This window comes from Lutra lutra, chromosome 6 (genome assembly GCF_902655055.1).
Source record: "Lutra lutra chromosome 6, mLutLut1.2, whole genome shotgun sequence".
Taxonomy (NCBI): Eukaryota; Metazoa; Chordata; class Mammalia; order Carnivora; family Mustelidae; genus Lutra; species Lutra lutra.
This window is the reverse complement of record NC_062283.1, coordinates 54,288,718-54,298,459: the sequence shown is the minus strand read 5'-3', so window position 1 is coordinate 54,298,459 and position 9,742 is coordinate 54,288,718. Positions and strand designations below refer to the sequence as shown.

General features: G+C 37.7%; 1 protein-coding gene across 1 annotated transcript in view; it reads right to left on the bottom strand.

The window, feature by feature from the left end:
* Window positions 1–300: 300 nt before the first annotated feature.
* The window catches only part of LOC125101596 (fibrocystin-like), a 269,137-nt gene continuing 259,695 nt past the window's right edge, over window positions 301–9,742 (bottom strand). Inside the window, 2 exon segments of the mRNA XM_047731988.1 lie at window positions 301–419; window positions 422–529. Of these exon segments, the coding sequence (XP_047587944.1) occupies window positions 301–419; window positions 422–529 (227 nt within the window).

Genomic DNA, 9,742 nt, shown 5'->3' with positions numbered 1-9,742 from the left:
CTAGACGAAGGCCATTGTTGCACAACAATTGATAATTTGTTCCTTCTGAAAGAGTGGGCCATAAGTAAATGCTTGTACAAAGGACCAAAGGCAGAATTGATCTGTGGCCTGGAGGAAGCCAGGAGCCCTGCCATGAGAGGCAACATGGGAACCCCTAGGGCCAGAAACATGGCCCTGATGACAGTGGGTGGACAAAAGAATGACCCATCAAAGTCACCTCTGTCTGTGTTGTCCAAAGCTTATATAGGAAAAGCTTTATCAGTAAATTCACCCCCTTCCCTTAACCCTCTCCATACTCTGTTAACCAACCTGCTGGATGATACCACCAATTCTCAAGAACTTTCTCACAGAGTTAATTCCCTTAAGTTCCAATCCTTGTGCCCTGTACTTACCAACTTTCAGCTCCCCGCCAGCAATGACATGCATGCTACACTCAGAACATTGCTTCTGTCCACAGGGAATTCTAAAGTCCCCATCACATAAAGGCCTCTGAGGACTGGGAGATTTGTATCCACAAGGACCGTCCTGTCTGCAGAAGAAAAAGAAATTGAGCCGACATATAACCAAACAAGAATCGCATTCTCCCCTCCAGTGATTTACTCTGTGGTTCCCCAGTTGATTCAGGGGCTGCTCACACTGTGCCTCATTGCCAGGACAGGTGTAGCAACTAGAAGAACAAATAGTTTGTTAAAGACTAGGTCTTAATAAGGAGCAGGAGGAAAAAAAAAATACTACACAATTAATAAATTCTTCCATTGCCCGACAAACAAGTGTTAAGGCCAAAAGGCAGTGTTATGCCCTAAACCCCCAAGCCTGTATATATATATATATATAGAGAGAGAGAGGATGAGAGAGAGAGAGAGAGACGAGAATCCTCAAGCAAACTCCCAGCTGAGCACAGAACCAAGGTAGGGATCGATCTTATAATATTGAGATTATGACCTGAGTTTAAATCAAGAGTGAGATGCTTAACAACTGAGCCACCCAGGCACACACCCCTCCCACCCCTCACACGCCCCTTCCCAGTCCTACTTTAGTGCAAATTCACTAAAATTTCCCTATCTTTTGTCCCTTCCCTCACTTGGCCATAGTTTCAGGGAGGTAGAGAATCACAGATATGACCTGGCCTCTGAAGTCAAATTATTGGATGTGAATCCCAGCTCTGCTACTTATTAACTGTGTGAACCAACACCTTTACAGCTTTGCACCTCAGTTATCTAATCTGTGAAATGGGAATAATAAAAATACCTGCTTCATTCCTAGGGTGTTTGTGAGGCTAAAATGAGTTCGTAGATCTAAAGTGCTTACACAGTACTAGTGAGTCATTCTTAATCTCCCAACTCAGAGTGAAATTTACATTTCCCGATTTACATTTCTACCACACAAAGTAAAAGTCGGTGTGTTGCTCAAGAAATGCTGGGTATTTCCTGGTACCTGGGTGGCTCAGTCATTAAGCCTCTGCCTTCAACTCAGGTCATGATCCCAGGGTCCTGGGATCAAGCCCTGCATCAGGCTCCCTGCTCAGCAGAAAGTCTGCTTCTCCCTCTCCCACTCCCCTGCTTATGTTCCCTCTCTTGCTGTCTCTTTCTCTGTCAAATAAATTTTAAAAACTTAAAAAAGAAAGAAAAAGAAATGCTGAGTATTTTCATTACTGGCACTGTTCTCAATTAGTTTGGCATGCTTGTAGACGTCATTGGACAACTTAAAACTATTGTTCTTCATCACTCCTTTCATAAAGTTTCCATATAACTTCAGAAGAAAGGAATCATAGATTTTGTCTAAAAGTAACAATAAGGCAATACATGAATAAAAATTCTCATTTAAAAGAGTATATATTTCATGTATGCCAAAGTATTAAGTGTTACTTTCTGAGGCTTAGTAGTAATTCAGCACAAATTAAAGATCTCAAATAAAATTTCCTGCTTGAATTTCAAGTACTGTAATCACTGACACATGTAAAGGTTTTAAGGAATTTTGTTAACATAATCTCATGTCTCATTCCAGGAAACAATGTACCCCGCTGTTCTTAAGGACCTACCCTCCAAATTAATGTCTCAGAGGCTGTCTTTCCTAGTCCCCAACAAAGATTCTATGGTTGTAAACCAACTATTTCCTTTTTCCTCCTGAGTTAGACTATCTTTTCTGACCTCGTTCGTAGATAGACAAAGCCACATGACTGAGTTGTAGTCTATAAATTGTAGACAGAATCAAAGTTGACATCTGTAGGCCTGGTCCATAAATTCTCCAGGCATGGCTGTGGTCCAACAGCATCAACACCACCCACTCACCCATCAGAATCAACCCAAGTTCTAGCTTTGCGGGTAAGACATTTCCTGTCCACTCCCCACTGGGCCCCACACTGTCCCCATGGAAATCTCTCTACCTTCTGATAAAGAACATTAAAGCATATTATCATAAATACATCCATAATTAGTTTATGTAAAGAGGTAACTGTCACTGGGCTGTTCCTCAGTGTAATTATGCTTTTCTCACCTGCTATAACTTTCTTAGGGAAGAAACCGTTCCGTTTAAAAAATCCCTCGTGCTTACTGTGACGTCAAAGATAAAGTTGTGTTAAATAAATGTTGCTCAGATCTGCTGAGTTTGCTTCCCTACACACCTTACATTCAAGAACACATTAGGAACTAATACAAAATGAACAAACAGGCTAAACAGATAAAAATAAATATTTCAATTTCATTTCAGGTACTTTAAAAAATTCAAACAAAAGACTTAAATATCAAGAGGATGTTCTAGGTTTAACACACATATTGTGAGTTCATGAGTTTTATATGATTTCAAAAGCAAGACAGAAATTATTTCAAGTCAGCATCTTAAAAAAAAAAAAAAAAAAAAAACTAGAGTTCTACACCAATGGTCTTTATCTCTTCCAACATATGGCCCAAACTACCAATGTTTGGCTACTGAGCTTGATTGAACAAAATGATTAAGTTGCTTCAAAAAATGTTTTCCTTCATTCACAGAGTACTCACACACCTAAAAGCATGATATTAGGCTTCTTTTTAACAAACTTCCCAAGTAAAATATGACAATAGCACAGAATCTAAAATTTTCCTTTTGGTCTTTATCACATAGCCTTCTTAGAAGAAATTTTTCCTTTTAATTGCTTTATCCACTCCAAATATACCAACAAATTTCACACGAATCATATATAGCCTAACTATTGTAAGCTCCATGAGAACAGAGACCGTAGCTGCATTCTCACTTTTATTTTCTGAGGGACTTGAACTATAGATATTCAGAAATAACACCAAATCACACACACACACACACACACACACACACACACACACACACACACACACACACACACAAACACACACTCCACACATAAAATCTAATAGCTATTCAAGGGGAAGTATAGGATGAAGACAAGAGTAGAAACATTGCTCTTACTGCTTTCAGTGTCACCTTTCACTTGGAAATTTCCTGTCTAGGGGCACCTGGGTTGCTCAGTTGGTTAAATGTCTGCCTTTAGCTCAGGTCATGATCCCAGGGTCCTGGGATCAAGCCCCACATTAGGTTCTCTGCTCAGTGGGGAGCCTGCTTCTCCCTCTCTCTCTGCCTTCTGGTGCTCATGTTCTCTCTCTCTCTCTCTGTTTAATAAATAAATAAAATCTTTAAAAAAAAAGAATGAAATTTCCTGTCTATTCATTTTTCTTCTTTCTTTTCCTTCCCTGTGATGTGTCAAATCTTGTTGGGTGGTGGGAAATTGGACATGAGTAAGACATGTATCCTATCATCAGATAAGGACAGATAAATAAGTATAATGTGATATACTTGAAATGATAATACAGTAGACCCTTGAGCAATATGGGTTTGAACTGCATGGGTCCACTTATACACAGTTTTTTTTTTTTTTCTGTAAATACATTACAGAACTTCCTGCAAATGTCCTCATCTTCCTTATGATTTTCTTAAAACAATTCCTTTTCTCCAGCTTACTTACTGAAAGATTATAGGAGATAATATATGTAACATACATAATATGTGTTAATCGACTATTGATGTAATTGGTCAGGCTTCTGGTCAACAATAGGCTATTAGTAGTTACATTTTGGGAAGATCAAAGTTATATAAAAATTTTTGACTGCACAGGGTATAGGATCAGCACCCTAACTCCCACATTGTTCAAGATTAACTGTATATTTTTTCATTATATAGAGGTTGACCTCATCTTTACTCCCAACTACTTCAAAATGGAAAGTCTATCAATGTGCCTAATAACAAAATTCTGCTAAGATGAAAGAAACATATGTCCCATAAATATTTCTATAAAGGAATTTTCATATCACTGTAGCAGACTACAGCTATCATTATAAGTAACAAAGGCAGAAAAATTCATTCCAATGTAGGCTCGATAGCAGATCAGCTGCAGGTCCAAATTGACCAACCCTCAACTATATAATGACAGCTTATAGTGGATGTCTCTCTCTTCCAGGTGTAGAAAAATAGGATCAATATGCCACTTTCTCTGAGCAGCTTCACTTCCATGAAATTACTCGACACATTCCAGAAAAAAAATCACCCCGAAACAGTTATTTATACAACCCACTTAAAAACATGAACAATAGGCCACCTCTAAATTAACTGTGGCTCACTGCTTTCCATCTTGCCTTGCTTTGGCCAAGGCTGTTCCATCCTACTCTGTCAGTGACCAATCTATCCTACTTGAGAGAATGAACACGGGCATATGGAGGGAACCATCTGGAATTTCTGTTGCTTGATGGGAGGCTGATGGGGGGACAGATCTGGGAAGAGACTCCAAAAAGAATTAATGAGTACCAGATGTAATTAAAGACTGCTTTTTCCCCCCAAAGGAACTTAGGACCAGCCTTGGGGTGGCACCTCTTGGTTCCAAATTATACCCCCTTTCTACTTGTTTCATCTATCAAGCGCTAAACATCCTACCATCTTTATTTTAGCATCTTTTGCCAAGCAGTGTTTTCTTTCTCCCTTTAAGAGTTGTATTTGACAATTATAAGGACAAAGCTTTAAAAATAATATCTGGAAAGTTAACACTAAGGAGGAATCACCTGAATTTCCCCATGTATCAAATACAACAACAACAACAAAGAGGTTTTAGTCTTCTATAAAGGCACTAGCTACCCTTATGACCAGAAAGCCTGAACCAAATCAAAAGGCAGATGACTCTGACAGAGGTCTAGAGATTCTTCTGTGTCAGGACTAGTCTCGATACAAAGCATTCCATGTCATTTCAACACTAGATTTAAACTCATTTTTTTTTCACAGTGAAGCCAAGGAGTCAAGGTCACTATTGTGTAGCATTCCAAGGGTCTGACACTTGTCTAAATTCTGTATAAATGAGATCAAGGGCAAAGGGCACAGATCCTGGGAATAATGATGGGGTCACATTAACAGGCATAATTTAGGGTAGGCCGACCCACTGCTTGTATAGTATTCACTGTATCAGGCCCCATAACTTAGGTGGTGAAGACAGTTTCCATTACAACCGTGCTATTGTCAGAAACACAGTTTACAACCAACTATGGACATAGGTCAGACTTCTAAGGGAGCGTTATGGCATGCAAAGGCAGAGCAGGACATACAAGGATTATTTGAGGGCTTGTCATTTTCCTGTACCTTCCATACTTAGCATTTAACACCATTGTTTCTACATTCACCCTTACCCATAATACTTTCCCATAAATATATGAACCAATGGAAAAGTAAGTCTTAATGCCATTTGAAATAGTGATTGGTGGTGTTTCCTTTCCTTTGTAGCTTGCTTAACTTTTGGTGAATCTAACAACTTACCCAATATTCTGTCTATACAATTTAAGAGAATGGCTGATGTATTCAAAAAAAGTACTCCTAAAATAGAAGGGGATTCTCATACATAAATAGTTCACAGAGATGAAATTAAGTGTGATTGAAATTAGTGTCAGGTAGACTAATTTGCACAGATGATGGTATTAGTTTATCAAGAAGTCATTCTATTGTAGAAAAATCAGAACAAAGAAGTGCTAGAAGGTAAGGATGCTTTCTTTCTACAACAAAATTCTTTTCAAAGAGCTGGTAACATTATAGCCTGCCTTTTTATCAAATCCACACAGGTAGTTTCTTTATTCTATTCTGTCATTTTTTTTTTTCAAACTGGTCTTAAAAATAGGCAGAAGAGGCAGTTTTCAAAGTGCCCAGAGGCACATGATTCAAGACTGAAAGCCAGCTTCCATAACACCTTGAAAACAGCCATCTGCCTGCCTGCATGTGGGCTAGGTGGGGGGGGGGGACTTGGGGGAGGGACAGGTTTAACTTTGGATAATAATACCCATCCCACTCTCCCTGCACACTCTCTCTCTGTCTTTCTCAGTCACATACAGACATACATAACTCTTAGAGTAGAATCAACATTTTAAATTATGATATTTTAATTGATCAATAAAATGTTTAACATACAATGTTTATCTCTTCCTCTAGTCTATACCATCTGTTCTTCAAAAATATTTTGAATCTATTTAATAGGAAGGTCTTTAAGTAAAATTACCAACTGTATCAGATCAATCCTCTGAATCCCAAATTCTGAAAGGAAAATGCCAGAAGGTGCTCTGTTTTCATAAAAATAGAAAAAAAATCTGTGCCTTCTCTCATTCCAGGCTTTTTTTGTTTTATTTTTTTAATCTTGAGATGGTGTTGTGCTGATGTTCTCTCCATTAGACCTCAAAGAATGCAGAGTGACCAACTTGGTGTTGCCTTTTTTAAAAAACAACCTTAATATTAAAAAATATTGATATATAATCATCCTACAAAAAGCTGTACATATTTCATGTATACAACTTAATGAGTTTGGAGATAGGTATATATTCATGTACCTGTCACCATAAATCTCTCCATCTTTTCCAAAAGTTCCCTCCTACCTTCTTTTTTATTTATTATATTATTATTTTGTGATAAGAACACTTAGCCTAAGATCTACCCTCAAGGCAAATTTTTTATAAAATACTGTGAAATAACACAGCATTGTTTCCTGTGGACACTCTGTTGCACAGACGATCTCTAGGATCTATTCATCTTGAAAAACTGAACTTTGCACCCTTTGCCTACTACCTCTCCATATCCTCCTCCTCCCAGCCCCTAGAAATCACTCTATTAAACAATAGGTGAGTGGGTGAAATCTCATATGTAGAATTTAAGAAACAAAAAAATCATAGGGGAAAAAAGAGAGAGGCAAACCAAGAAATAGATTCTTAACTCTAGAGAACAAACTGATGGTTACCAGAGGGGAGATGGGTGGGGGGTGGGTGAAATAGGTGAGGAGGAACGGAGGGCACTTGTGAGGAGCCCCGGCTGTTGTATGGAAACCCTGAATCACTATCGCTGTATTGTACACCTGAAACGAATATCACACTGTGTATTAACTAACTGGAACTTAAATAAACATTTTTTAATTAAAAAAAACTTCAAATTAAAACATGGACAAAGGAACTGACAAAACATTTCTTTGAAGAAGACATATAAATAACAACAAGTAATATAAAAGGGCACTCAACATCACTAATTAACTATCAGGGAAATGCAATCAGACCCACCAGGAGCTATCACTTCATACCTGTTAGTATGACTTTCATAAACACACACACATACACAAAGTTAACAAGTATTGATAAGGGATTAAAGAATAGGGTGCCCTGGTGCACTGTTGATGGGAATATGATCGGTGCAGCCACTCTGAAAAACAGTGTGGAGTTTCCTCAAAGAATTAAACTACCCTACAATCCTGTGATTGCACCGCTGGGTACAGACCCAAAAGAAATGGCAGCAGGTTCTCCGAGAACTGGTGCATTCCATGTTCATTGGTAGTGCCATTTGAAACAAGGTCCATGGTACTCTGATTGCTTAGATGTCTTGAGTCCCAAAAAGAAATCTAGACCTTTTAATCCCCAGAAGACCTAAAAGTGAAAAGTATACATTTTGATAAACTTGAGGTCATATTTAAACTATAGTTTGGCTTTACCCACATAATTTTATTATCTCCATAGATCAGTGATGAATCTATACTAACCATAAGTTGGTGGACAAAATCCCTCTTCAATCATTATGGTGAATGATAGATATATATGTGGAAAGGCATAAACGGGTAACTCTCAGGCAATGGAATTATTATATTTTTACATGTTACAATTAGTGTCAAAGCCATAGGAGGCACAGAGCTTATTTTCCTGTGGGTTTTTTTTGTTTGTTTGTTTCTTAAAAAATAAAAATGAGGGGCGCCTGGGTGGCTCAGTGGGTTAAGCCGCTGCCTTCGGCTCAGGTCCTGATCTCGGAGTCCTGGGATCGAGCCCCACATCGGGCTCTCTGCTCAGCAGGGAGCCTGCTTCCTCCTCTCTCTCTACCTGCCTCTCTGCCTGCTTGTGATCTCTCTGTCAAATAAATAAATAAAATCTTTAAAAAAAAATGAGACTCATTGCTAATTAACAAATACATTTTCATAGTTTAACACTGAAGAAAAAAAATGAATATCTATAAAGTAAAGGATTTGTTCCTGAAAGAGGCTATTCAGGCATAAACCCATGTAGCAAACATTCAATTCAGTGAGTTTATTTCTCCCACCAAATATTTTCTTATTTGAAAATAAACCCTTTCTGTCTCTGCTTGACCTGAAAGAAGGCAATATGTCCAGAAGAAGGTGAGATTTTCGTTTTTTTGTTTCTTTTTTCTCAAGCTTTCAACTGTTTCTTCTGACTGGGGTTGAGGGGAAACCCAAAACTCTAAAACATTACTAAATTTCTTAAAGAAAGTGTTTACATCCATTTTGTTAAAAAATTATATCTGTTATTTCATAAATACATAATTAATGCTTAAGATGGAGCTTATAATATAGTACCTGACTAATAAATACTGAGTAAATAACCTCTATTCTACATTTTAATATATTGTATCAAAATTTATATTTTTTGGACAAACTAGTCTATATTTTATTTCCTAAATTCATAAAGTACTTATGTTCTATAAAATGCAAAAATTACTTCTGTAGACACTTCTCTGTTCTTAACAGTCCATAGTTGCCATGGTTACATTTTCTAGAAATTCCCGAAGTCTTTAAGAATGTTTTAATAAATTCCAATAAATAATTATATTTAATGCAGAGTTCTTGCTTGAGGTTTCCAAAATAAGTTTTTTTTTTCTTTTCAGTGTAACAGTATTCATTGTTTATGCACCACACCCAGTGCTCCATGCAATACATTCCCTTCATAATATCCACCACCTGGCTCCCCCAACCTCCCACCCCCCGCCCCTTCAAAACCCTCAGATTGTTTTTCAGAGTCCATAGTCTCTAATGGTTCACCTCCCCTTCCAATTTCCCTCAACTCCCTTCTCCTCTCCATCTCCCCATGTCCTCCATGTTATTTGTTATGCTCCACAAATAAGTTCTTTTCCCCTTAAATTCAAATACTGTCCCAGAGACCATGAACTTTCCTAGAACTTTTACTTATAATGCTAAGTATTTCAATAATAATATCCAGATCTTCCAATCTCTGCCAAAAGTCCCAATGCTCTAAAATATCTCCATGTTGCCTGGCAAAGGTACTGAAATCCCCACCTTTAGAGTTAACCCCTTTTTTAATCACGTACCTAGAAGTTCCTAAGAGAACAATGATATGTAAAGAAAAGCATTGTTATTGACCAATAAATATATGCATTCATCCATTCATTCACTTAGCAAATATTATCAAGTTGCCTTGCCAGATACTGATCCATG